The sequence below is a fragment of the Raphanus sativus genome, chromosome 1 (genome assembly GCF_000801105.2).
Source record: "Raphanus sativus cultivar WK10039 chromosome 1, ASM80110v3, whole genome shotgun sequence".
Taxonomy (NCBI): domain Eukaryota; kingdom Viridiplantae; phylum Streptophyta; class Magnoliopsida; order Brassicales; family Brassicaceae; genus Raphanus; species Raphanus sativus.
This window is the reverse complement of record NC_079511.1, coordinates 2,685,768-2,712,386: the sequence shown is the minus strand read 5'-3', so window position 1 is coordinate 2,712,386 and position 26,619 is coordinate 2,685,768. Positions and strand designations below refer to the sequence as shown.

The 26,619-nt window shown below is 35.3% G+C and overlaps 5 protein-coding genes, 1 long non-coding RNA gene and 1 pseudogene across 8 annotated transcripts; 5 read left to right on the top strand and 2 right to left on the bottom strand.

The window, feature by feature from the left end:
• The first annotated feature begins 396 nt into the window (after window positions 1-396).
• Window positions 397-3,278, top strand: LOC130499494 (uncharacterized). Its single transcript, XM_056993613.1, has 2 exons — window positions 397-1,781; window positions 1,892-3,278. Exons 1-2 carry the CDS (start codon window positions 402-404, stop codon window positions 1,967-1,969), a joined length of 1,458 nt encoding a protein of 485 aa, XP_056849593.1. The 5' UTR covers window positions 397-401; the 3' UTR covers window positions 1,970-3,278.
• On the bottom strand, window positions 2,413-2,975 carry LOC130495443 (uncharacterized protein At4g04775-like). The gene is made up of 2 exons (XM_056986821.1): window positions 2,802-2,975; window positions 2,413-2,709 (listed from the first exon to the last, which is right to left on the bottom strand). Exons 1-2 carry the CDS (start codon window positions 2,973-2,975, stop codon window positions 2,413-2,415), a joined length of 471 nt encoding a protein of 156 aa, XP_056842801.1.
• Window positions 3,279-6,104: 2,826 nt separating the features above from the next.
• Window positions 6,105-9,223, top strand: LOC108815296 (transcription factor PIF3). 3 transcript variants are annotated; one of them, XM_018587942.2, is made up of 7 exons: window positions 6,105-6,446; window positions 6,825-6,907; window positions 7,005-7,827; window positions 7,912-8,019; window positions 8,098-8,163; window positions 8,481-8,546; window positions 8,608-9,223. In XM_018587942.2, exons 1-7 carry the CDS (start codon window positions 6,369-6,371, stop codon window positions 8,995-8,997), a joined length of 1,614 nt encoding a protein of 537 aa, XP_018443444.2. In that variant the 5' UTR covers window positions 6,105-6,368; the 3' UTR covers window positions 8,998-9,223. The 3 variants fall into 3 exon arrangements, with proteins under 3 accessions (XP_018443444.2, XP_018443449.2, XP_056860442.1); XM_018587947.2 differs by having other exon boundaries at window positions 6,105-6,471; XM_057004462.1 differs by having other exon boundaries at window positions 6,108-6,446; window positions 6,860-6,907.
• Window positions 9,224-17,424: 8,201 nt separating this feature from the next.
• Window positions 17,425-18,999, top strand: LOC108859052 (uncharacterized). The gene is made up of 3 exons (XR_001950435.2): window positions 17,425-17,825; window positions 17,931-17,987; window positions 18,578-18,999. It is a non-coding gene; the product is annotated as an uncharacterized LOC108859052 (long non-coding RNA).
• A 299-nt stretch (window positions 19,000-19,298) lies between these two features.
• On the top strand, window positions 19,299-21,087 carry LOC130508891 (transcription factor MYB61-like). The gene is made up of 3 exons (XM_057004461.1): window positions 19,299-19,637; window positions 19,728-19,857; window positions 19,959-21,087. The coding sequence occupies exons 1-3, from the start codon at window positions 19,505-19,507 to the stop codon at window positions 20,749-20,751; spliced, it is 1,056 nt and encodes a 351-aa protein (XP_056860441.1). The 5' UTR covers window positions 19,299-19,504; the 3' UTR covers window positions 20,752-21,087.
• Window positions 21,088-22,034: 947 nt separating this feature from the next.
• LOC108843210 (pectin acetylesterase 1-like) lies at window positions 22,035-24,675 on the bottom strand (annotated as a pseudogene).
• Window positions 24,676-25,473: 798 nt separating this feature from the next.
• LOC108822767 (germin-like protein subfamily 2 member 1) lies at window positions 25,474-26,548 on the top strand. The gene is made up of 2 exons (XM_018595958.2): window positions 25,474-25,767; window positions 25,847-26,548. The coding sequence occupies exons 1-2, from the start codon at window positions 25,659-25,661 to the stop codon at window positions 26,389-26,391; spliced, it is 654 nt and encodes a 217-aa protein (XP_018451460.2). The 5' UTR covers window positions 25,474-25,658; the 3' UTR covers window positions 26,392-26,548.
• Window positions 26,549-26,619: the final 71 nt, after the last annotated feature.

The following is a 26,619-nucleotide window of genomic DNA, read 5'->3' as shown; positions in this document are numbered from 1 at the left end:
CTCTCTGTCTCTCGCTCTGTCTCTCTCTTGGTCTCTCTCTTGGTCTCTCTCTTGTTGTCTCTCTCTCGTTGTCTCTCTCTCTGTCTCTCGCTCTGTCTCTCTCTTGGTCTCTCTCTCGTTGTCTCTCTCTCTGTCTCTCGCTCTGTCTCTCTCTTGGTCTCTCGCTCTGTCTCTCTCTCGTTGTCTCTCTCTCTGTCTCTCGCTCTGTCTCTCTCTTGGTCTCTCTCTTGGTCTCTCTCTTGTTGTCTCTCTCTCGTTGTCTCTCTCTCTGTCTCTCGCTCTGTCTCTCTCTTGGTCTCTCTCTTGTTGTCTCTCTCTCTGTCTCTCGCTCTGTCTCTCTCTTGGTCTCTCTCTCGTTGTCTCTTACCATTTTGTATGTCTTTGTTTTGCAGGTATCAACAATGGAGCCATGGTCTGATGTGAATGTAGAGTGGAATGATGTACCTGCTTTCGATCCGGGGACACCTGATTCTCCTGATATTGACTCTGATGGTGAAGATAGAAGAGAGCGCAACGACTACAACATTGAGAAGGATGCCATGAACTTTGTTGATGAGCCTCCAGTGAAGCATAACCTGTATCCAGAGACAGAATCAGATGAAGAGGCAGACGTGGAAGAGAATCAGAGAAAAGAGGTTCAGAGAACTATCTACAGGCGCGATCAGTTTAGAAGAGGCAGTGGGGAGTTGTTTGTTGGGCAGGTGTTCATCAATGGAATTGCGTTTAAGGAAGCAGTGCTCGATTATGCTCTGAAAACGGGAAGGAACATCAAGCAGAATCGATATGACAGCACAAAGATCGGATTTGTATGTGAAGGCAAAGGTTGCTCGTGGCGCGTCTACGCCTCAGTTGCAGCAAAGTATCCCAACAAATGGCAGGTGAAAATCATGAAGAAGGATCATACTTGTGTTCCTACAGGTACTTGTGAGATGCTTAAAGTTCCACAAATAGCTCGCTTGTTTGTTGACAAGATCAGAGAAGAACCAGAATATTTCATGCCCATGAAGATGGAGGAGCTTGTTATGGAGAAATGGAAGATCAATGTTAGTAGGCCGCAATGCCAACATGCTAGGAACAAGGCGGTCAGATGGATTGCAAGAGAGTATGATGAGCAGTTTGGGCGGTTGAACAATTCAACCGAGTCATTCAACAACTCCATAGGTAAAGCCCGAGACAAACCCTTTGTACCTATGTTGGAGACAATAGCTCGCTTGGCAATGGTTCGTATAGCGAAAAGGGATGTCATCTGCAGCAGTTACGAAGGGATTTGCACACCGTATGTCGTTGAGATGCTCGAGAAGTTGCACCAGAAAGCTTCAGAATCGACGATTAGACCTTCCACCAACCAGACATATGAATGTACTACTAGCTATGGCTGTGCACATAGGGTTAACTTGGAGAGTAGAACTTGTAGTTGCAGGAGATGGGAGATTACAGGGATCCCTTGTGAGCACGCCTATGGAGTTATGTTGAAGAAAGGTCTAGAGGCTCAAGACTATGTGGTTCACTGGTTTAAGACACCTACGTGGAGGCGTACGTATGCTGAAGGGATTGTACCATTGCGTGGAGCAAAGTTCTGGCCCGTAGGAGAAGAACCATCTATAATTGAACCTGTGATCCCAGATCAACCAGGCCGTAAGAAGGTGACTAAAGCAGATAAAAAGAGGAAGAGAGGAGTCAATGAATCACCATCGAAGAAAAAAGACAAGACCTTGAAGCGGATCATGCACTGTGGGCAATGTGGTGCTGCTAATCATAACATCAGGTTCCATAAGAACAAGGTTTGTTTCATTTCTCTCTCGGTTTCTCTCTCGGTTTTGTTGTTTATGATGATGTGTTTTGGATTGAAATGAAGCTTGTTGAATTGATTGGGGATGTGATGTGTTTTCAGACTTTTGTGAGTGGTGAATCTTCTCAGCCTGAAGCCTCCCAAGGTGTTTGCACTCAAGGCTCTCAGTCTAGGAAGTGAATATGCAAAGAAGAGAAGAGAGATTTGAAGAAGTGGTCTGTTTTTGTGGTGTTTTAAGTGTTTTTTCTCGGTTTTAGGTGTTTTTTTGAGGGTCTAGGACCTTGTTTCTCGGCTTTAGATTCCTTTTGCACGTTTCATGACCTTGTTTCTCGGGTATATGAACTAGTTTAATGGATTTAGACTCTATTTTAGTGTGTTCAAGATATGTTGCTGGGTCAATGTATGATATTTTAATGGCTTTAGTCATGCTTTTGAATGCTTTTGAAAGGATTTAGAATTCTTGATTCTCACAATTTAACAGCATAATCATCTTAAAATAACATCCTTCTTTCATCATTTTAAACAACAGACACAACATAAATCATCATCTTAGACAACAGACACAACAGAAACAAACTAGACACTTAAACATACCACCATTAGACATAACAAATCGAGAAAAATTATAGTATCTTAGCCAACACAACCATCCCCACACATCCTAAAACAACAAGCACCAGCGCCTTCTTCACCTCACTTTTGACTTCATTCACAACATCTTCCATTCTTGCAGAAATCTCGGTCTCTAACTTCAATCCAAACTCTTCAAACTTTGTCTTCTCTTCTTGGGCATCCCTTTCTTCTTCCACACGACCAGTCAACATGCCCTGTTCAAGTCTCCCTATCCTAAACGACAATGCTTCAACCTCATCCAACAAAGCCTCATCAACCCATTTGTAACTGTGATTATCATTACTCAGCTACAAACACAGAAAAATTGATTCACCCACACATTTTGAACAATCACATTTTGAACAATCACATTTGTAACTGTAATTAGAAACAAACTAACCCTTTTCTCTGCCGCAAAAGCACAACGAAAGTATCTTCTGCAAGGATTTGGCTTCGAATTTGACATCAAGGGGATAACTAATTCTCCACACCAACATCTCTTCGGAACACCAACAACACGACCTCTTGCTCGACCCGTAGAGACTCCACTCGAATTTCCCGATTCATGACTCATACTTTTTGGGTCTGGGCAAATAGAATCTCTCTCTGAATTTTTAGGTTTTAGGGTTCTAAAGACATGAACTCGATTTTGGGGGTTTTAAAGGGGTTTCGGGTCGGGTTTAAATCGTTTCTTACTCGGATCTTTATCTGGGTCGAAGTGTACCAATACGAACCGGTTTACTATCGGTTCATGTAATAAACCATTAAAACCAACTTAAATCTTGGTTGAGGGGGAAACGGGTTTCGATCTTTTCTCGTATGTGGAAATGCGTTGTTATAGTTGGTATGTGTGCAATTGGGACGAGGCTTAAACTTTGTGTACATTTATTACTATGCCATAGTTACGGTGGGGAAATAGGTCGTTTTCCCTTCTTCTTTACTACATTTAACTTTGCTTTATTAGACCACCCGCATCAAAAAACCGGGAGTGGAGTTCACAAAATCAATTTTTTTATTATTATTTTTTTTTCATTTGATTTTTTTTATAAAAATAAAAATAAACTGACCAATATCAAGCCATCACGTGACGTGGAACCCGCAAAACAGTTATGATACGGGTTCATCCCAAAGGGATGAGGCGAGTCGGGTTCAATATTGTTATTTATTATAATAATTTTTTTTGGATGCGTGTGACCCTCTCCCTTGACTCTTTGATGGATATGCTCTTACAATTGTCAAAATTCAACAACCACGCTTCGAAATTTCATTTAGGTCTATTATCAAATCTTCTGAATTTGTCTGGTATCATCCTTATTCCTTATGTGATATTACGGGATTCAGTTTTGGAACCAACCTATTACATTTAGATTTGTACTTTTGTAATATCAACAAGATTAAGATTGAAGAAGGTACAGTAACAATCTTACACTGTCGGCGGTAGAGATGTTAATTAGTGTTGGTTTGGGTTTTGTTATCTCATACATTAAACTCACAAACAAAATTAACTTGGTTTGGTTTGTAGTTGGGAATGTGATTGATTAGTTTTTGGACAGTCCAAGGAAGTGGGGACATATTTGATAAAGACAGCAAGAAATGCGTGTCAACGTGTTCAAGTTCATTGCATTTTGCATAAGATATTATGTGTATACATACACTGTACATATTCTTTCTCAAATATTGTGTTCTGGCCAGCATTTTGCATCAAAGGAAACGCATATTATATGTTTTTATAGTTGTTGCTTGATTGTCATAGCATATGTCACGATCATACGAGTCACATATCTCGTTCCCTCAGTAGTCACCACATGTCTCGAGTCATCTATAACCAATATTCACTCACCATCACCATCGCCGTGAATAACTTTTTGGATTACGATCATCACTAGTCTCCTCCAATACATTTGTTAATGTGTTGACGTAAATTGTCGTTTTTGATATGTAGATATATGCTTAACACGTAACTGACAATTTAAGTTGTAGAAGGGCCAATCACAAAAAAAAAACAAAAAAATGTTATTTTTCTATGCGATGGTGAGAAAAGATTTTTGCGTATCTTTATTTTGCTTAATAGTAAAGAGATATGAAATCATGTTGGTCTACTCCACGGTCACGGTGGATTATGCATCTTGGGGGGACAGGGTGTTGTCATTATTTTGAGCACTGGCCTAACATTTTGCCTTGATGGGTTGTTTTTGGGTTTATGTGGTTTTTTTATTATGTATTTTCTCAGTTGTTATTTTTACATAAGATGGGGGTAAACTACCGAGTTGACATCAACAATCAATGGTCCGTGCAAAACCGAGTAGCTACTAAAATTATACATATGTCAAATTTGCATGAGTGATCGACTGATAGTTTTATTTCATACTAGTCAATTGACTGCTAGCTAGAAAAGGAATTGATCAACTTTTTTTTCTTTGAACAAAGAATTGATAAAATGATAATTAAACCAGATAATACTAGCATTCATAAACAAAATATGTATTTTACATATAAGAAGGAATAAATAAATTTTAAGATAAAATATATACGATAAGAGTTTTGAGTTAGTATGAGTGAGTGTATAACACATACGATGACTAAACAAAATCTGAATTGTTATTAATTATCAAATGATTGGTTTCATTAGTTTAGATTTAGAAACTAGTTGACAAAAGAAGTACATGTCACTCACTGTATATAAATACAACTAGCTGAGTGAGTCCCCAAACTCAAGGATGATTAGGATAGTAAAGACTTGAAGGAAATACTAATAGTAATGATTAGAAAGATCTTATATTATTATTAAGATGGACAAAGAGAGACAGGGTTGCTGATCAACCCCACTTGGTGAGATGCTTATTTTGGTAGTGTTCCTTTATGATAACACATCACGCGACTTTAGTGTATCACCAGGCCCATGCAACTTTAAGATAAGGATAACATTTTCTACTATACTATTATACTTCATACTTACTACGTATATATTTGACTAAAGAATTTGTAGACATACCATGAATTAGTAATAATGCATATGACTGTGCCATGTAACAGAGACAGGCGATGTGCACAGAGAAGTCGGCAAGAGTCAATTTGACTCAATAATAACGATGCACAACTCTCTTCTCTAGGTCCCTTTCTCTTTTATCTTCTATTTATAAATCTCTTTTTCTTTGCTAAAAAAGACTTTTTTCTATTCCAGCTTAATACAACATTTTGATTAAGCACATGAAAATAGACTAATTTTGAAAAAAGATTACTCTAGCACTTAAATCAATATTTACAAACCAATCGATACTTGGTTACTAGGTTTGATTGGTCACTTTATACTACTATAGTTTAAAAAAACATTTCACTACTATAGTTAAAAAAACATTTCACTACTAAAGTGCAAACTACATCATTTTTTAGAAGAAAAGTACATCATTTTAGTGGCTATCAATCAGAAAACAACCTACAGATTGTTATGAAAAACGTTATCTTCAACTTTTCATCCATTTTTTTTATTTCTGTATAACCAAAATTGAATTCTGGATAGCGGAATTCCTTTACCATTAAAACACGTATATTTTTTATTCGATAGATTAATTTCATGAAATATTACATATTTTCATTTCGGCCGTAAGAAGTACAATTTAACTTAAAACTGAATTTTCCTGTTGTAATAATATCCAAAAATAAATAAAAATGTTAGTCAGGAGAAAAAAATAGAGAGTATAAAGAGTAGTGGTAATGATTCGAGCGGACGCTAAAAGTTGAGTGTTCGAGGAAAGCGTCTCAGAGACTGTGAACATCAAATCCTCTGTTACAGTGCGTGAGACTATTTGGCCCCATCTTCTCTCCATCTCCGTCTTGTGCGTCGAATTGTCTCCTTCTCTTCTTCTACTCTCTCTCAGCCAACTTTCTCCAGATCACTACTCCCCCTCTCTGCCGTCTTCTTCTCCTCTGTTCTCTCCATTCACACTGCATTTGGATTGATGTCTCTTTAATGCTTCGAGGATCTCACTTTATATCTTCCCCACCGACTTCGATTTCTCCAGTTTCCAGTAATCCTCTGTTTTCTCAGGTCAGCGACGATAGGTTTCAGACAGGTCTCTGTTTTTTTTTATTGTTTTGTTTCTGGGTTTTTGTGTGTTCCTGTTAAGGATGAGGGAACACAACGAAAGATTTGATTTTGTTTTCTTTCTTTCTCTTAAGCTGAATAATTATCTTCAAGTACTCTGTTTTTGAATCTGTGATTAAACAATTGGTTTGACTAATCATTAGCATTAATTTTATATGAATCTTTCTGCTATTTTTATATTTGCATATTGATCATGGACAGAGACATTAATATATTTTTCTAATTTTCTAATTAATGTTTCCTAATTTGGGCATTGCAATTTGCAAGTGAAGAAACTCTGTTTCTTGTCTAAGACTGTTTTTAACTTTTTTAATTTTTCAGGATCAACTCACCATGCCTCTGTTTGAGCTTTTCAGGCTCACCAATACAAAATTTGAATCTGCTCAAGACAATAACCCTTCCCCGTGAGTTCTCATTCTTTTGTCTCCCTTCAGGACTGTCTTGTTTCTAGTTTTTATCAATTTTCATGTTCTGTTTTTTTTTTGTGTCTCTTAAAAACAGACCTGTGGATGAAGTTGTTGAGCTGGTTTGGGAAAACGGTCAGATTTCAACTCAAACCCAGTCAAACAGATCGAGGAACATTCCACCACCACCACCACCAGGACAAGAAAGCTCTTCGAGAGCTAGAGAGATTGTAAACGGCTCAAAGACAACGATGGTGGAGGAGATCCCAATGTCAGTGCCCTCACTAATGACGGGTTTGAGTCAAGACGATGACTTGGTTCCGTGGCTGAATCCTCATCATCAATCCCTAGATGGATACTGCTCTGATTTCTTGCATGATGTTTCTCCTGTTGCTGTCGATGAGCAAGAGAGCGAAGATGCTTTCCCGTTGTTTCAGAGGAGAGACAATGGCAATGAATCAGCTCCCCCTGCTGATTCTACTTCATTACAGTTCAACGGTTTCCAATCACATTCTCTGTATGGAAGCGGTAGAGCTAGAGATCCTCCTGTTAGCCAACCAGCAAAACCGGATCCATCAACTAGTAACAAGCCTGGTTTGATCAACTTCTCGCATTTCTTACGCACTGCAGCTTCGGCTAAGACCAATGATTCTCCTCCTGGCTCTAAAGAGAAGAGCCCTCAATGCCCGCCGAATGTGTTTCAGACCAGAGTTCTTGGAGCTAAAGAGGTTCTCAACGAGTCTGTTATGCCTAAGGATAACCAAAAGGCTTGCCTAGTTTCGGAAGACTCGAACAGAAAAGACCAAGAGAGTGAAAAGGCCGTTGTATGTTCTTCTGTTGGCTCGGGTAATAGTCCATCTGAAAGTCCTTTAAAAAGAAAGCATCCTCCTGATGTTCAAGACATTGAGTGTCATAGTGAAGTAAGTTTGAAAAAACTCATTTTATCATTTGATGCACACTTTGAAATCTTTGCTTATTTCTCTTGTTCAATATTTGTTGAGCAGGATGTTGAAGGAGAATCAGGAGATGGAAGAAAAGAAGCAGCTCCATCTCGAACCGGCATGGGTTCAAAGAGAAGCCGCTCGGCTGAAGTACATAATCTGTCTGAAAGGGTGAGTTAATGAATGTCCTAAAACTTACAAATGGATTTGTTATGTTTGGTAACAGACTTACTGTCCTCAAATTTTCAGAGACGGCGTGATAGGATTAACGAGAAGATGCGTGCTCTTCAAGAACTCATACCAAACTGCAACAAGGTTGGCTCCTTCTTTCTTTTACTCATTCCATTTCGCAAAAATGTTATTTTTGTAGTTGAAATATATCTGTATTAATTTAACAGTCAATTAAAAAAAAGAAATATATTTGTATTCTTATTAAATATTAATTATATATATTTAACGAATAGTATTTAAGATAAATAAAATTATTTTAAAGATTAATAAATTTTATAATTAATACTAATTTTAATGTAAGTATATGAAATGACGTTTTTTGAGAAACAGAGGAATTATATTGTTGCAACTATTTTTTCAAGCTTCACTAACTTGAAAATTACATACTTTGGTTGTAAAAGGTGGATAAAGCTTCGATGCTAGATGAAGCAATCGAGTATCTCAAGTCACTTCAACTTCAAGTACAGGTAACACTCTCGCAAAAACTGACTTAAAAAACAGAATACACTGACTAATAATCTTATTCAGTTCATGTCAATGGCGTCTGGTTACTACATGCCACCGGTTATGTTCCCACCGGGTATGGGGCATCATTACCAGGCAGCAGCAATGGCAATGGGTATGGGAATGCCTTATGCAATGGGCTTGCCAGATATCAACCGTGGCGGTCCCTCCGTTAACAACGCACCACAGTTCCAGTTCCCCGGGATGCAACAACCTGTGACCATGGCGCTTCCACGTGTCTCTGCTGGTGGTCTCTTCGGTTCTTCAACGGTGGAGATGAATAAGAGTGGTGATGGTTCGACTAGAGATCTACCAGGTACTAACGATCAAACGACGACAAAGAGTAACAATGGCCTGAAACCAATTAAGAGAAAACAAGCGTCTCCTCCTGATCAGTTTTGTGGATCGTCGTAACGTAAACTAACTTCAGGACTGGTGCATTAATTATTATCAATATAGCATTCAAATACATAAAAATAAATGTGTGTTCTTTACATAATAAAACAGTGTTTTGGTGCTTCTGCTGTCGATAATTTGTTTTTATTATTTGTACCAGTGTTTTGGTGCTTCTGCTGCCGATAATTTGTTTTTATTAACATTGAAATTTTGATGCTGGTAATATATGTTTGTGAATTTCCAATGACTTTCTCATAATTCCAATAACATTAGTTTTGAATATATATATATATATATATATATATATACTTTATCAAAGAAAGTTAGTATGTTAAAATAACTTTTCCTAGGTTAATGTATGGACTTATATATGGTGAAAACAAGTGTGATGGGCTTGTCAGCCCATTTCGTTAGAGACCCTTATGGCGATTTTCTCTGGTTCACTTCACAATGAAGTTATATCTACTTCTCGTCGATGCTATTTTAGAGAATTTCATGTATAGCAAATATATAGATTCTCAGATACTTCTTTTGATATGTAAACGAATATATAGGAATTTTCTCGCCTATGAGTCATGAGTGACGAGTCTATGACGACTTATCTTGAGTCTTTTCAAAAGCGTTGCATAATCTAGAAGAGTTCAGTGAGATAAATGGAGTCCTCTTACCTTAGATCGCACGAACATATTTGAACCAAACAGACCTCTTAGTGCGATAAGTTTTCAACGAATGTTTCCTTAATTAATTTGGTGATTTTTTTTTAGATTTAACTATTTCGATCACAATAATAGCTTAAAATTAAAAATGTTGGTCTTGTGAAAAAAAAGAGTACTAAAACGGTTTTGACTTCATTACTTTCGATTGATATCCTTTAATGAAGATGGATTAGACAGCTCTAGCTAATTACGATAACTAATGAGTTAGGATAAACAATAGGAAACGGACACATGGAGCATACAGGGAGACAAATGAAGTAAGATAGGCTTTCATTGAAGGACCTTGCTGGTTGAAACTTGAAAGAGAAGAAAATGGTTTTAATGTGGCAAAGCACAAGAAAAGTTAGACATCATTTTGCTGTTGGCCACACTAATCTATCAAGATTATGTATGATTATGTCTTTTCTTCTCTCTTATCTTACCAATTAGATTGTGCCATAGAATCAACCATACAAGCCCTCTTTTCTCATTTTTAATCAATTTTGAGATATTTGTTTGCCTTCTTTTCTAAGTTTAATCTTTTCCTCAACCACAAATAACAATACACCAATAGAATGGTCACTATGCGGAAAGCAAATGAGGCAAGCAAAAGGCAAAATCAGAATAACAATAAACAAACATATGGATTAAAACATTGTTCGCGAAAATAAGAGGATTCACTAGAAACTACGATCATTATTATTTGATCTATGAAATTAAAACGATCGCAACATTTTCAAACTTTAATAAGATAGCCTTTTGTTTTTTAATTAAAAAGAAAAATAAAAATATAGTAAAAGTAAACCTAATTCAAAATAAGAGTAGGATGATTAAGATTTATAAAACAGAAATATAAGTAATTAAGTACCAAAATTTAATATAATTGATATAACTAGACTTTAAAATATGATGATTTAACTGATAACAAAATAATATAAAATATTATATTCAAATAAATAATATTTCTTAGAACTTTGTTTTATTAGTTTCATATTAGGTTTTAATTTATTTTATATTACTTTAGTTTGTTTTGTTTTCCGCTCTATTTTACAAAAATAGATTATATTAGATTATAAAATGGGTTATATAACCTAAAAGCATAGGTTACTAGTCCATGTCTGTTAATAAGGGCATAATATATTTATCATGAAGTACTATTTTCAATAAACGAAATGAACTTGAAAATTATTGGAAAAGAAGAAAGAAATAAAACGGGTCCTTAGTACAAGTGCATGCATGTGCTAATGTTTTCTTGATGATGAGATTAAATGCTGAACGGGCCAATTAAGATTGAATACAATTAAGATCACTTCTTGTTGGGCCCTCTCTCTAGTGACTTCATCCTCTTGATATAAATGTACTATACTACTTTCTTGTAAGTCTTTTTTTTTCTTGCAAGTCATTTCACCTTTTCTAATTAATTAAATTATTATTACGACAAAAGGCCTATAGATCTTCTATCAGAGCATTTCCAGTGGTGTTACCCATGAGAGTACTTAAGAATAGTTTTTTAATTATTTTTCAATTTTTTAAAAAAATATATATCAACCAACCGCAGGTGTGATACCACCACCTATCAGGCCTGATTCTGCCTTCCCTTATGTGTCCTACACAGTCTGCATTACGAAGAAAAATTAGATTTCTTACTTTTAGGCCAGCACGTGTTAAAGATTGATCCTTGTCTAATTTTTTTAGAAATTAATCATTAATTTTTAGTGGACTCCATATATTATTATAATAATTTAATGCTAAGGATTCACCCGCATGGATTTCCATTGCGGGTGCTCTCAAAATAACATATTTAAATATTGTGCACTTTCACAAACCTTTACTGGATGCATCTTTTTGTTAGTCACTACGAAGTATAATTGGTAGTTGTATTAGATGGTCTAAATATTTTTGTTATGGAAAACTATTGTTCGGAGACCGTAGTAATTTAGTAAACACTAGCAAAATACATCGATATATACCTTGAAAAATGCATGTCTTGTTTTTTTTTTTTTGTAACTCATGCATGTCTTGTTATTGCGATTCTTGTTTTTGAAAAATTATTTTTGTGCTTCTTCAGCATTAATTAGTTTCGTGTTAATTGCCAGATATGTACTAATACAAACGTACATCGAAACCAAAAGCGCCGTCAGATCATTTATATTCCTTTGTTAGATTTTGATAAAAATGGGAGCCCTAGGAACAAAATAAGACCTAGATTTAAGGAGAGTTTTTTTGTGTGTACAATACTATAACAGACGTGTTAAGTGTACAGGCTCTTCTTCACATTTTGTCGGCGAAGATTTACAATCCTCGTGAGTTTGTGATGATGGCAAACGACAACGACCGTTTGACGTAACCCGTCTTCGCTTCTGTGCTTAGAGAGAGACACTCAAATCACACTAGGGCACAAACCAACGGAAATGACAGTGGGACTTTGGGCCCAATACGCGAGTCCGATATGAATTTATTTTTGGATTCATTTTAAAAAACCTAGAGTACTATTTAGAACTAGACATCTATTATATATTAGACTTTCACTTGTCTAATTTCCAATGTGAAAATTAGATTCACATCTCTCAATAATTAGTTATGAAAAAGAAAGGAGGGTTGAGTTGAGAGAACATCTCATACAATTTTTTTTCTCACGGAAATACTTAAATTAAAAGCCCAAAGAGGTTTTTATTACAATGGTTTTTATTAACAATGATACTTCCAATATATAGCTACAATGTAAAACTTCTTTTCTAATGCATGAAGATTAACCATGCAAAGTATTCATTCCTTCTCCACCAAAACAAGGGTTCGTCTAATGTTTTATGTTGATAGCTGCATTTATATCACTACTTATTATTTCAGCTATCCTACAATACAAGCAATGTTTAAGTTTTTTTTTTGTTTTCATTTATAAGCTATCATAACTTTTATACAAAATTAATGTGTATAATTAATGTTATATATATATATTTAATGTGTATAATGCGTATTCTACATTACCTTTACAATTACTGGTTAAACTGTGTTTATTAACTACTAAATGGTATTTTAATACAAAACCAGAAGAGTATAAATAGTTGATTTTCTTAAATTTTTCCCTCTTAATTAGAAGAGAAAATTAGAGCGGAAAAGGTGTAGTGTATCAATTTTGGACATGACTTGGGTTCATCCCTGGGGTGAACGTTTAAATTCACCACTTGATTTATAACCAATCAAAGTGACATGTGGATAATTAAATAAAAATATTAAATATATTTAAAAATAGCTAAAAATGAATAATGTCAATTATAAACCCTAAATCTTAATTTATAAACCCTAAATATTAATTCCTAAATCCAAACCCTATACCCTAAATTCAAATCATGAACTCTAAACCCAAATTCTAAACCCTAAACCTAAATCCTAAACATTAAACCTAAACCGTAAACCTTAAATCTAAACCCTAGATCCAAATGGTAGACCCTAAACCCAAACCGTATACTCTAAAACTAAATTCTAAACCCTAAATCCAAACCGTAAACCCTTAGAGTATATGGTTTGAGTTTAGGATTTAGGATTTGAGTTTAGATTATACGGTTTGGGTTTAGGGTCTATGATTTAGGTTTAAGATATAGAGTTTAGATTTATGGTTTACGGTTTGGGTTTAGGGTTTAGAATTTGAGTTTAGAGTATACGGTTTAGGTTTAGGGTCTAGCATTTAGATATATAATTTGAGTTTAAGGTCTAGGATTTGGGTTTAGCGTATACGGTTTGAGTTTAGGGTATATGATTTGGGTTTAGAGTTTAGGATTTTAGTTTAGGGTATATGGTTTGGATTTAGAAATTAATGTTTAGGGTTTAGAAATTAAGATTTATGATTTAGAATTTGCATATTCTTTTTTAGCTATTTTTAAAAATATTTAATATTTTTTATTTAATTATCCACATGTCATTTTGATTGGTTATAAATCAAGTGGTGAGAATTTAAAGGTTCACCACAGGGGTGAACCCAAGTTTTGTCCATCAATTTTACTATGTGCCAATAACATAAAGAGAAATACTTAAGTTCACCCCTAGAGTGAACTTTTAGGTTCACCCAACCAATAGGATTTCGTTATTTTATATTCAGTATCTTTTAAAAGAAGGAAACAAAGTATTGTCAAATTTTATTATATTTTTAAAACAAAAAATATATAGAAAATATTAAATACCGTCAGCAAAACACTAAACCCTAAACTCTAACCCTAAATCATAAATCTTAAATCCATGGTAAACCCTTGGATAAATCCTAAATCGTTGGATTTTTTTTTAAAAAAATATTTTTAACACAATCAGTAAAACACTAAACCCTAAACCCTAAATACTAAACCCTAAACCCTTAGGTAAATCATAAACCCTTGGATAAATCCTAAACCGTAGGATTTATAATTTATCCAAGCATTTTGGATTTACCAAGGGTTTAGGATTTACCCAGGGGTTTAGGGTTTAGAATTTAGGGTTTAGGATTTAGTGTTTGGCTGACGGTATTAAAAATATATTTTTCTAAAACGTATTTTTGCAATTAATATTAATTTTTAATTTTTAGTTTAAGAATATTAATATAATTTGATAATATTTTGTTTCCTTTTTTAAAAGATACTGAATATGAAATAATGAAATCCTATTAGTTGGGTGTACCTAAAAATTCACTCTAGTGGTGAACCCAAGAATTTCTCTTAATACCCATGATATTATTTAAGTATGAAGAAATATAAACGAATTATCATCTTGTGAGTATATTGATGAATTAAAAATCACTTAAATTGTTAATTCTCAAATTGTTTGCATGTATGATCTTAGTGGAAACATGCATAACTTCGGAAAATCACTGAATATTGAAAACAAAGAAAATGCATTTAGTGGTATAACGTAAAGACATCTTCCTGTTGAGTAGTAGTACGTAGAAGATATGCATGCTTCGTCAAAGTTAATCTTTCGAAAGGACAAGATTAATTAGTCTGAAAACTTTGAAAAAAAATAAAAATAAAGATGCATGCTCCTAATCAAATCAAAATCAACGCCTAAGAAATCTGAAATCGGATATGGTTTGCATATAATGGAAGGGCTACGGCGGATATATGTATGATTGTCATATAATTGTGTTATCGATGATGATCAAATGATGGGTCTTAATCATGCATGATCATAATCGAATATGTTCCATTTTTAAGGGGATGCGCTAATATTATATAGTGCAGTTAACATAATGTTTTATTTTCAATGATACACTCCAAGAACGTATTGATTGGTATTAGACTATTAGTTTATCAAGTATGATTAAAAAGAAACTCGCTACAATTGCAAAGTCTTTCCTATATTCTTTAAGTGGTTGGATTATTTAATTCGAAGTATCTTTTGACAGCCTTGGTTCGAGATATTCTACAATAAATCAACTAGTTCATTTATTTTATTTTATTGTGTTTGGTTATAAGACATTCATGTCGGTTTTGATTATTTTTGTGAGAAGGGACCTCTTGGTATTATTTAGCGAGTCTTCTTTTCGGACCCCTGCATGAACAATCGTATTGAACAATATATTCTCTGCGTAAAGGCTTCATAATATTGCGGATGAAAAAAATAATTCCACTAGTTGAAGGCAGTCAAAGAAATGATCAGAAAGGTAAAAGAAGGGTACGAGGCATACGACCAGTAATTAGCAAACATAATGTATCTGAATTCGGAAATAGAAGTATGACTTAACTAATAACGAATTTGTACACATATATTATTATTATTAATAGTCATTTTTGTCAAAAAATTACAATACTATTATTATATATAGTCTTATTCAAAAAATAATATATATATATATATATATAGTCTTAGTCATTTAATTTCTTTATTTAAAATTTATGGTAAACATGTTCATCAAACAATATATTAAGATATATAACCATATCTACTAAAAATTAATATGGAGTATATGCACCTATAATCTCACTCATCTCTGCTTTTTATCAAATTTAATCACGAACCAAATCCAAACGTACGTGTTGTCTGTAAGCAAGACTGGTAGATGCGTTACATATTCACATACTAAAATCTTAATGCATACATAAAAAAGCAACGTGATAAATAACTGTAACTTCATGACGTTAAAACTCATATATATATATATATATACGTATAGAATATAGTCTTGGGTCCCAATAAACAAATGGATTATCGGTATAAGAGTCTAACGAGTGGCCGTCTCTAGATAACGTAAGAAAACTACAAAATTCAATATGTGAATATTAATTTGAGGGAAAATTTGGGTGAATGGACAAAGAATATACCCTCTATTATGACTGAGTTATAGGCCAGAAAGGGAGAAAAATGCCAAAGAGAAGTGTGTCAACTTATATTTTAAAATGCATAAAGCAAACAAAAGAGTCGCTTGATAATTCTCATTCATATGAAGAAGTAACCATATTTTTCAAGCAAATTTTCTAAATTCCGTTATTCAGCAATTTAATCCCATTTAATCATTTTTGGAAACATTAACCGTTAATGACAATTTCTTGCTGGTTATGAACCATTTCCATTATTTCCTTTAGTTGATGCGATCATCTTAACAAAGATTAAGTCCTCATTTAGCATTTGCTTTTAATTCATTGCAGAAGTCTTGCATGACGACAACGTAGAGCTCTTCTTTTTCTTCATTCTTATCTACACACAACCATCTAATATGTTACTTTAATTTAATTGTCCCATTCTTGTAAATAATTTTTGTACAACTCTGACCGCTCTAGTAATAGGTTTGGGTTGATACTAATCTTTTAGTAAATCGCCCACTCTAAACATTTCAATGAATTTTGTAGATTTTGGGAAAGTAGATGCACCTGGTGACATATATAATCAGATAAAAGGTTTAAGATATATTTTGGAATTTTATCACTCAGAGTTTTAGGAGCACACATTGCTCCAAGCTCTCGTCTATGTGCGACTTTGACACAAATTTTGTAATACTCATGCCATCTACATATATGTGGAATCCACTGTATCCACATTGTTTCATCTTATATATAATCCGTTAAATGTTTGTTGACTCACCATGAGTATTCATGACTCACCATGAATATTACCACATACTATTGTTTTTTTGATGATTTATTCTCAGTCAGAAAATACACAAAAAATATTTATAAACAGTCATGATATTAAAAATTACTCTTATCTTGTTAGCACGCTTAATTATGTTTTTTATGTCGTTCTGCCTTACATGAATGTATAGTTCTTCAATAAATAATTGTTTGTAAACCTCGACTATCTACGAGGAGAAAAACATTAAAAAAGGGAGGAGGAAAATTCACTTTCATATAAATCTCCAAAATGTAAACTCTGTAAGAGCTGCTGAGGTCATACCATTTTTTTCGCCTGCGTGTTGGTAATATAGGCTCATGAACATGAATCAGCATGTCTCCGTAGTCCGTAGAATCACACTTCTAGAATCAATTTTAACTCTTAAACAAAAGATAGTTTTTGGCGACTGATTGAAATGATCATATTTTTATTGTTGCATTTGAATGTATGAAAATGGGTCAGGTCAACAGGGACACGACGAATGTATGATGATTGGAGTGATGTTAAATGTCAAAACTAAATGAACTGAACTCCATTTCTTAACCATGCCTCTCTTAGACCATCCGCAACGCGGGCTATAAACAAATCCTTACCCCAAATCCTTAGTGTCATTTGATTATTTTAACAATATAATAGACGAACCAGCTAAGGATGAGTCCTTACTCAAGGGTTTTAAGGATTCAGTCCTTGAAGACGTGGCATCATTCTTCATTTTTTCCAATAGATTCTCCTCCTCTTTTTTTGTCACTGACGGTGATCACTCCAGCTACTACATATCGTGCCGCAGCTTCACTGATCCTTTAACCACCGATTGACACTCCCCTCCGCCTCTAAGAAACTCCTCTTCCTCAGAAACCCCACTCCCAGCCCCACGTTCGTGCCATCCGGTGCCAGAAACCTTACTCCGATCGGTTCAACGGAACCCACGAACCATGCCTCTTCTGCTTCGTTCAAGCGGCCTCACCTTCAAGCTCCACCCTCTCGTGATGCTCAACATCTCCGATCACTTCACCAGGGTCAAAACTCAGCTCAACCCTCCATCCGATCAGCTCAACCAGGGTCATCGCTTTCTTCCTCTTTAAGGTTCGTTTTGATCTCTCCTCTGTTCGATTTTGTTTGAGGGTTCTGGGTTTTATCCCGATTTGGTTAAAAAATCTAAAGACTTGTTCTTTTTTTTAATGATCGCAGGTACTGATCGAATCATAACCATGGCTAAGAACTCATTCAAGCTCTCTAATCCTCTTGGTTAGTCCCGTTCCCTTGCCTGCTTCTTTAGTTTGTGTTATGATTCTGATCGTTGCAGAATAGTAGTTTGATCTTTATGATCTGGTTTTGTATTTTATGTATATGTATAAATAATCTTGATATTTGGTATGAAAGTCACTCAAAGGCTTGGTTGTTTTGGGTAATCTAGTGAGTATGTTATTTTGGAGGACCTTTAGCAGAGTGATTGTACTTTAGTATAAGATTTGCTATGACAGTTACTCAAAGGCATGTACTTTTTTGAGTAAGCTGGTGAGAGTGTTAGTTCTCACTTCTGAGGACCTTTAGCTCAGTCTCAGGTATTCATTGACCATATTCATGTTTCTCTGCGATCTGTTAATCTGTATTATGATTATATAAAGTGTGTTAAATAACTCTATGATAGGCTAGTGTGAGTGGAATCTCAATGTTACTGTAGTGATCTTTGTAGGGTTTGAGAATCTTAGATTCATATACGAGTCGTGTTTTTCTGAGATGAGTTATTCTGTTTGTTGATCTTATAAAGAGTGTGTTATTTATTATTCTGGAAGGACACTTTATAGCTAATGTTAGTTGATTTTGGGGTGTGACAGGACTATGTGCCTACTGTGTTTGATAATTTCAGCGCCAATGTGATTGTGGATGGAAACAGTATCAACTTGGGATTGTGGGATACTGCAGGCAAGCTACCTTTTCATTTCATCATTCTCTTTCTGAATATTTTGCTCTGCAGAGAGAGAGAGAGTGAGTCGTTTGTTTATTTGTTTTGGACTCTGGATGAAACATGACAAGAGGACTACAATAGACTAAGGCCTTTGAGCTATCGAGGTTCAGATGTCTTCTTACTTGCCTTCTCACATTCAGTTTCGGTTAAGTTGATGGTGTTTATGTGAATAAATGGTTTAAATTTGCAGCAAGCTTACTTCAATTTTGTAATACTTCAAGTACAGGTGCTTTGACAGAAGCAATTTTGTATATATTAAGGACTTCAAATTGAAATACACCATTGGAGATATATTTTGATTCTGAGTCCTTCACTATTCAAACAAAACAAAATTAACTTGAAAAATTAGTTTAAAATTTCTAAAGACTCCCATGGTGAATCCACCATTGTGGATGCTCTTACCATTGGTATGAGCTAATCCGATCGTGGACGAATTAAATTCTTTTTACAAGGCCTAAAAATACACACTTTTGCCTCTCTCTCTCTCCCCCCCCCCCCCAACCTCTCCCTCTCTTCCTTTAAAAAAATTATAGAGAGAGAACAAATAAAAGAGTGCATAAAATTCAACAAGCCCTTACTAAGAAAGCGACTTTTCTTTGTCCTTATTAATACTCTCTCTCTGGAGTTCCTTTACTTCATTTTGTCCACCTCTCTCAGGTTCCATTAACCTTCAAAAGTTTCATATACATTCTCTCTGCCCGAAACTTTTTTTCTTTCAATACTTATAAAGAAAAAGAACACAGCTTTCCTCTCTTCCATTGCACCCTGACACAGCATTGCAACTTTAATCAACAAAATGGGAAGACATTCTTGCTGTTACAAACAAAAGCTGAGAAAAGGCCTTTGGTCTCCTGAAGAAGACGAGAAGCTTCTCAAACACATCACCAATCATGGTCATGGCTGCTGGAGCTCTGTTCCTAAACTCGCTGGTAATATTTCCTCCCTTAACTTCATGAGCAAAACATTAAAAGAAGGCATTTTTAATGTTTATAGTAAACTAATCCGAGCCTACTTTACAGGTTTGCAGAGATGTGGAAAGAGTTGCAGACTAAGATGGATCAATTACTTGAGACCTGATTTAAAAAGAGGAGCTTTCTCTCCAGAAGAAGAGAATCTCATCGTCGAGCTTCATTCTGTCCTTGGAAACAGGTAAGAACATAATCATAGGAAACAGAGGATCATGTTTACGTTTTTTGCCCTCCTCTGTTTTGATCATGTGTATGTGCTAAGCTTCCTCTGTTTTTGATCAGATGGTCACAGATTGCTGCGAGGCTCCCGGGAAGAACCGACAACGAGATCAAGAATCTATGGAACTCAAGCATCAAGAAGAAACTGAAACAAAGAGGCATTGATCCAAACACACACAAACCCATCTCCGAAGTTGAGAGCTTTAGCGACAAAGACAAACCAAAAACAACAAGCAACAACAACCACAAGTCTCCTAGTTCCTCATCTGCAACAAACCAAGACTTCTTCCTTGACAAGCCATCTGATTTCTCAGACTACTTCGGCTTTCAGAAGCTTAACTTCAACTCCAACCTCGGTCTCTCTGTTACACCTGACTCTTCTCCTCTCTGCTCCATGATCCCGGCTCAGTTTAGCCCTGGGAACATGGTTGGTTCTGTCTTTCAGACTCCGGTTAGCGTAAAGCCTTCTATTAGTCTTGCTCCGGACAATAGCTCAAGCTCTGTCTCCGTAGGTGATCATGTGTTTCCGGCAAACAACACATCGAACTTCTTCGACAACGGTGGATTCTCATGGTCAGTCCCAAACTCTTCTTCTTCTTCACTAGTTAAACCTAATCATAACTTGGAAGAAATGAAGTGGTCAGAGTATTCAATGAACTCACCGTTCTTCAATGGGAGCGCTCAAAACTCTCAACCGATCTACATCAAATCAGAGGCAGAGTACCTAGCCAATGTTTCGAACATGGCAGATCCTTGGAGCCAAAGGCAGAACGAGAACTTAGCTACACCTGAAGCAAGTGACGTGTTCTCCAAGGACCTTCAGAGAATGGCCGTCTCTTTTGGTCAGTCCCTTTAGGTTTCTTTTTCTTTTTCCTAATTCTAACAGATGTAGAGAACAAAAAACATATACAATACATGCATACGTATACAATGGGTTCAAGTGGTTTGTATATTCATGGGGTAAACAAAAATGAGCTGTTTTATTTTTATTTTAAAGTGTGTTTTATACGTTAAATATTCTCCTATCTTTTGCAAACCTTTTAGTCTCGTACTATATAGTTTTATATTTATTGTTTTGTTGTTAATATTATGATGTATATTATCCTCAGATGATTCCAGAGGTCTGTCTGTGTTTGCAATTAATCTGTTGAAGAACAATGATGAATGTAATAAATTAGTTTCTGTCTGTTTCCGTGAACGAGTTGTGATCCAGAGTCACATCCTTCACCATTTTTCAGACCTGTAATTAATTACAAGACAAAAGAAAACATAAAATTAAGGATGTGACCTTAAAAACATGAAGGAAGTGATGGGATGGTTTTCATTTTATCATAAAGTCAATTGATTTACTTTTTTATAACACATATGTTTTTTTTTGATGATTCCATTCTAAAACAACTACCTTCTACCTTTTTCGAATTAACCTAACGCAATAACTCGACCAGTAAGTGAAAAAGTATCAAATGTTTGTTTGACTTTAATTTTAAAGTCGACATTGTATTTTATCAAACATATTAGTATAATTTTAAAATTATAGAAATGAAAGGAAAAATATTTAAGAATTTGTTTCTCATTTGAAAATACAATAATCAAATTTCTCGAATAAAATATACTAACGGTATATTATCTTCAATGGTATATGTAAACTATTTACATAACAGATTAACAAGGTTTATATATTATCATAATATACATTTGCTTTGTAATAAGGTTTAGTGGAACGCCAGAGTGCATGTGAGCCGAATAATTGGTGCTACATTGAACTAATCATTGTGTTAATTTTGATTGGCGTTTGTTATGTAAGTATGATTAATATAAACACTTGTCGTGGTTTGTTAACAATAAAAAAAAAAGATATCTTGTGAGTAAACAATGGAGAATGTCGTGGTTTCTTTTTGCTCTCTTGTCTTCTCTCCTATAATTTATTTAACTATATAGTTTGACGTCGAAATAACTTTTTATATCAATTATCTTAATACAACGACGTTTGGATATACGGAAACGTGTTGACATGCTGATAACTGGACAAATTAGCATTCTTTATTCTTTGAGAGGGAAGCTTCCGAGGTTTTAAAATCTCATACTAACAAACAGAAGAAACGGTGAGAAGACTTCGAAGGTTTTATGACTGTTGACTAGATGATTGATTGATTGATTGGTAAGAATTTTAATTTTTAGTTCTTACGACATACTGTCAAACATATTAGTCTCAGTAAACTATTCTTGCTGTCACAAGGACAATCAGTACAGTCTATGAGCTTGATTTTTTTGCCCTCTCGAAATACCAATCTCCAACAGCTACAGCAATCCCCTGTTTTTAAGTGACAAACATTATTTCCTCATGTAAATTCTTTTACAGGCTACAGCAATTTTGTTTTGTTTCTTACCTTATTACCCGCTTGAGAGTTTCCAGGAAACCAAGCATCTTGTCTCTCAGCTTGGCAATGAGCCCAGCCTGAGGTAATTAACACTCCATTCTTTCTTGTCGTCAAAAAGGCCTTTAACGCATTTAACATGCTCATCCTGAATCCTGTACTCCAAATTTGAAAACAAGAAAATTCTTAATCGATCTCCCTTTGTTTAGAAGAGCCGTCTCAAATTACTTGAAAATCATGCTTCATGCGCATATTTTTTACTTCAAGTCTTATATTTAGTTTGAGGGAATGTTTGAGTGCTTTAGGCTACATGAAAACACAATTATTTACCTTCCAAGACCTTCTTCTGAGCTGCGTTGCATCTGAACATAAAGCTGCAGTCATGCCAACTGCCACTCGGATCTGCAGATGGTGGAGCTATACTATTTCCAATCTGCAAAGAAGAAAAAAACAAGTTAGTACTTATAGACACGAAAAAACTCACATGAGTCATATATAGTGAACAAGAAAATGATGAAAGAAGATCGAGTAAATGGACCTGCCACGAATCAGATCCTGAGTTGAGAATATACAACGGAGTCATCACTTGGTTGATTATGTTTTGAGGGAAAAAACACTGAAATATTGATACCATGTTAATTAAGCAAATGATCAGGAACCTAATCATTGCTTTATTACACAAGAAAACATATCAAGAGCAACGAGAAATGGATACCGAAGTTGGATCAAGATGATTTGTACATGTGCGGGGAAGCGTGTTTTGCAAACCCTAAAATTTTATAAGAATACTTTGTTAGCCTTCAACGATCTATGTATCATCATCACTACATCATAATAACGTTAAATGCGCATACCTGGGTGTTTACGACACCAGAATACATACTCCTTAAAGTTCGACGTCCAGATATATCAACGCTTCAATTACATACAAGACATAACCAATGAATATTATACTAAATTCTCCATCTATTGCACAAAGAAAGCTTGAAAAAAACTCACGTATCGAGGAAGAAGCCAGCATCGCTCATGCATTTTACTTTTGTGCTTAGAGGAAACAAGCTCTTGAAATCATCGCAGCATAGAATCGATGAAAGACCCCCAGCAGAACAACCAGTGAGCAAAGCCTTAATGTAATATTATTTACACTAATTACTTGGGGATAAAGAAAGATACAAAGGAGAACCAAAATGTGGAAGAAAATTATATGTATGGACCTGCTTTGCTTGACGCATTCCCTTTGCCATCAGATCTTCCATGACACTAAAAATATACGTTTCCCTCTAAACTGAAGTTGTGCGGCCTAATTGTAATCAACTATGGTAACATCAAGTTAATTACTAATGATATATATAGAGAGAGAGGCAAATTAAGAGATCTTTATGTGGTTCTAACTAACCTTGTTTTCGCTGTCACCGCTAAAGGATGCACCATCACAGTACCGGACTTTAACTTTATTCCAGTTGTAAAAGTCTATAAGATTGATTTTCCACAAAAGAAGAGAATACATTCATGAATAACAGTTCCACAAACATCGAATCTTTTGTTTCATCAATAAGCGATATTGAGTAATACCTGGATTTTCAGCGGCTTTATTGCTTAGTATTCCCGTAAATGCTAACACTTTCTCCATTAATGTGGACGATCCATAACTACTTCTTTTATGGTACTGACAGTTCTTTACGCTGTCACACCATGCACCACCCTTTTAACAAAATTGGCCTTATTGATTTAGGGGATCGATTATGATACGTTATATATTTTTTTTTTTGATCGAAGATACGTTATATATATATATGCATGAAATTATATGTGTACGAACCTGCAAGTGAATGATCCAATTGTTTTCTCCTGAACCGTACCCACGATACAAATGATATCCAGGCACTGACCCATCCAGACACACTGCCACAACAAGGTTAACCTTACACCAATAAAATATGAATAAAAACCTTAAAATAATGATGAACCTTAAAGTAATGATGATGAAAAAAAAATGATGAAAAAAACTATGGTATCCATTGTTTTTTTTTTCTGGAAGCGTTTACGTTATATTTTAACAAAATTATTTTCTTAATTATAAACACAAATGAAACAACAACCCTTTTAATTTTGTAAAACTATTTTCTCACAATTACTGTAGGGATTTTATTTAAGAAATTAGAAAATGTGGATTTAATTTGAATTAGCCTTTATGAGAAATGAATGGGAGGAAGATTGTTACCTGCTCCTTTGGCAGCAGCGGCTTGAACAAGAGTGAGTCCAACCATCAGAACATTAGCAACATTGTCTTGTTTCTCATAAATATTTGTGTCGTTGAATCTGTTGAACGAGTCCATTTCATCAAAACCCATTACCCCATTTGTAAAAATGCATACGAGACTCCAACACCACGAAAACGAATTCATTCTCCTCTTAATGATTATCGAGAGGTATGTACAGTGGGTAGTTATATAAGTACAACTAAGAAAGCAAAACCATTGGTCCTGGTCATTTTTACATGCATGGAAACATAATGATAACATTAACTACCAGTCATAGGAGAGATTCGTTACCATTATTTGTTTCCTTAACTTGACAAAACAAATATTTAGCTTCCTTAATAATTAGCCTACCAATTTGTTTCTTCCTAAGGTTCATGATACTAATATCTCCTGAATTTTGTTGGTCGTTATTTTTGTTCCCTTGTTTTTTTTTCTTTTGCAAGGTAAAAGATTGGTAGGATGGTCTTTTGTAAGTCCTGAACCATTTCATTTTCCAAATGATATTAACAAAATTAGCAGAAAAATTGTGTCAATCCAATAAGTAAACAAGAGTAATCACTCAAAGTCTAACCATTTTCTGCATTAGCTTATTAAACATCAAAGCCCAACTGAAAATTAGAGAGATAAACCCAGCCCACTAAAGACAAATGAAAATATTTGGAAGCTAGAAGCAAAAGCCCACAAAAATCGGAGGATATTTATGCAAATCGAAAGTTCAATAATAATTAATTACTAACAAATACAGAAAAGAGTAAGACAAACATTACGTGATAGATACATTAGGTAATAGTGATTCCATTTATATTATATAATCTTTTATAGAATCATTAAAATATCTAAACCGTGTAATGCCAAAACAAGTATAGGCCATCTTTTTTCAGTAGCACAGCCCTGATCCATCCGGTTTAGTATTCTATTCGTTGACCTTTGACATTTTTTTTCATTCAGACAGAGGAGGGAGAGAGAGAGAGAGAAGGGAGTTCATTAAAAACCAGCATGTTCCTTGCTTTTTCTCTCACACGAAGAATAAGTCATCTCTTCTTCAATCTCAATCTCTCTCCCCCCTTTATAAAAACACTATCATTCTCAACTGTTTACAGTCACACCATCAAACAACAACAATCAACATGGCTCCATTTCTCTCCATCTCCCTCGCCCTTGTCGCCATTTTCGTCATTACAGTCTCCGCAGATCCCGACATGCTCCAAGACCTCTGTGTCGCTGATCTCTCCTCCGGTACTAATAAAACTTGATTTTATCTTGATCTCAACTAGTATTACAAAAGCTTAAACCTTTTATCGATTTTTTTTTGCAGGAATCAAAGTCAATGGCTTCCCTTGCAAAGACGCAGCCAACGTCACACCACTCGATTTCTTCTCCCAAGGAATAGCCAATCCAGGCCTCACCAACAACACATTCGGCTCCTTGGTCACAGGCGCAAACGTGATGACCATCCCGGGACTCAACACGCTCGGCGTCTCCCTCGCACGAATCGACTACGCGCCAGGCGGCTTAAACCCGCCTCACACTCACCCTCGCGCCACCGAAGTCGTCTACGTCCTCGAAGGAGCCCTCGACGTCGGTTTCCTCACCACGGCCAACAAGCTCATCTCTCAGTCTCTCAAGAAAGGCGACGTCTTTGCTTTCCCCAAAGGACTAGTGCATTTCCAGAAGAACAACGGTCGCGTCCCTGCCTCTGTCATCGCTGCTTTCAATAGCCAGCTTCCTGGGACTCAGTCTCTTGGTGCTACTCTGTTCGGTTCTACGCCTCCTGTCCCAGATGAGATCTTGGCTCAAGCGTTTCAGACGTCTCCGGGAACTGTTAAACACATCAAAACCAAGTTCCAACCCAAGGTGTAATAATGATCTTTCGGTTCTGTTTTTTCTAACGGAATGATCTTTTCCTCCTTTATTTATCTTGTGTAATAAAACCCATAACTGATGTTTTGAGTGTGCATTTGAGCTTTCATTGTCTCATGTATCATCTTCTATATAATACAAGTTGTTTTTTTTAGGATTTTTAGTTTCAAGCTAACTAGATTTGGGTAAGCTGATGTTGATCTTCCTTTGAAAACTTAACAAAAAAGC

Excerpts from the sequence above, each read along its gene's own strand:
- LOC130495443 (XM_056986821.1), bottom strand. The coding sequence starts at position 2,975 with ATGAGTCATGAATCGGGAAATTCGAGTGGAGTCTCTACGGGTCGAGCA. Across the intron at positions 2,710-2,801 it reads CTTTTGCGGCAGAGAAAAGG|CTGAGTAATGATAATCACAG; the intron begins GTTAGTTTGTTT and ends CTGTGTTTGTAG.
- LOC108822767 (XM_018595958.2), top strand. The coding sequence starts at position 25,659 with ATGGCTCCATTTCTCTCCATCTCCCTCGCCCTTGTCGCCATTTTCGTC. Across the intron at positions 25,768-25,846 it reads TGTCGCTGATCTCTCCTCCG|GAATCAAAGTCAATGGCTTC; the intron begins GTACTAATAAAA and ends TTTTTTTTGCAG.
- LOC130499494 (XM_056993613.1), top strand. The coding sequence starts at position 402 with ATGGAGCCATGGTCTGATGTGAATGTAGAGTGGAATGATGTACCTGCT. Across the intron at positions 1,782-1,891 it reads TCAGGTTCCATAAGAACAAG|ACTTTTGTGAGTGGTGAATC; the intron begins GTTTGTTTCATT and ends ATGTGTTTTCAG.
- LOC130508891 (XM_057004461.1), top strand. The coding sequence starts at position 19,505 with ATGGGAAGACATTCTTGCTGTTACAAACAAAAGCTGAGAAAAGGCCTT. Across the intron at positions 19,638-19,727 it reads CTCTGTTCCTAAACTCGCTG|GTTTGCAGAGATGTGGAAAG; the intron begins GTAATATTTCCT and ends CCTACTTTACAG. Across the intron at positions 19,858-19,958 it reads CATTCTGTCCTTGGAAACAG|ATGGTCACAGATTGCTGCGA; the intron begins GTAAGAACATAA and ends GTTTTTGATCAG.
- LOC108815296 (XM_018587942.2), top strand. The coding sequence starts at position 6,369 with ATGCTTCGAGGATCTCACTTTATATCTTCCCCACCGACTTCGATTTCT. Across the intron at positions 8,020-8,097 it reads TACATAATCTGTCTGAAAGG|AGACGGCGTGATAGGATTAA; the intron begins GTGAGTTAATGA and ends TCAAATTTTCAG. Across the intron at positions 8,547-8,607 it reads CACTTCAACTTCAAGTACAG|TTCATGTCAATGGCGTCTGG; the intron begins GTAACACTCTCG and ends AATCTTATTCAG.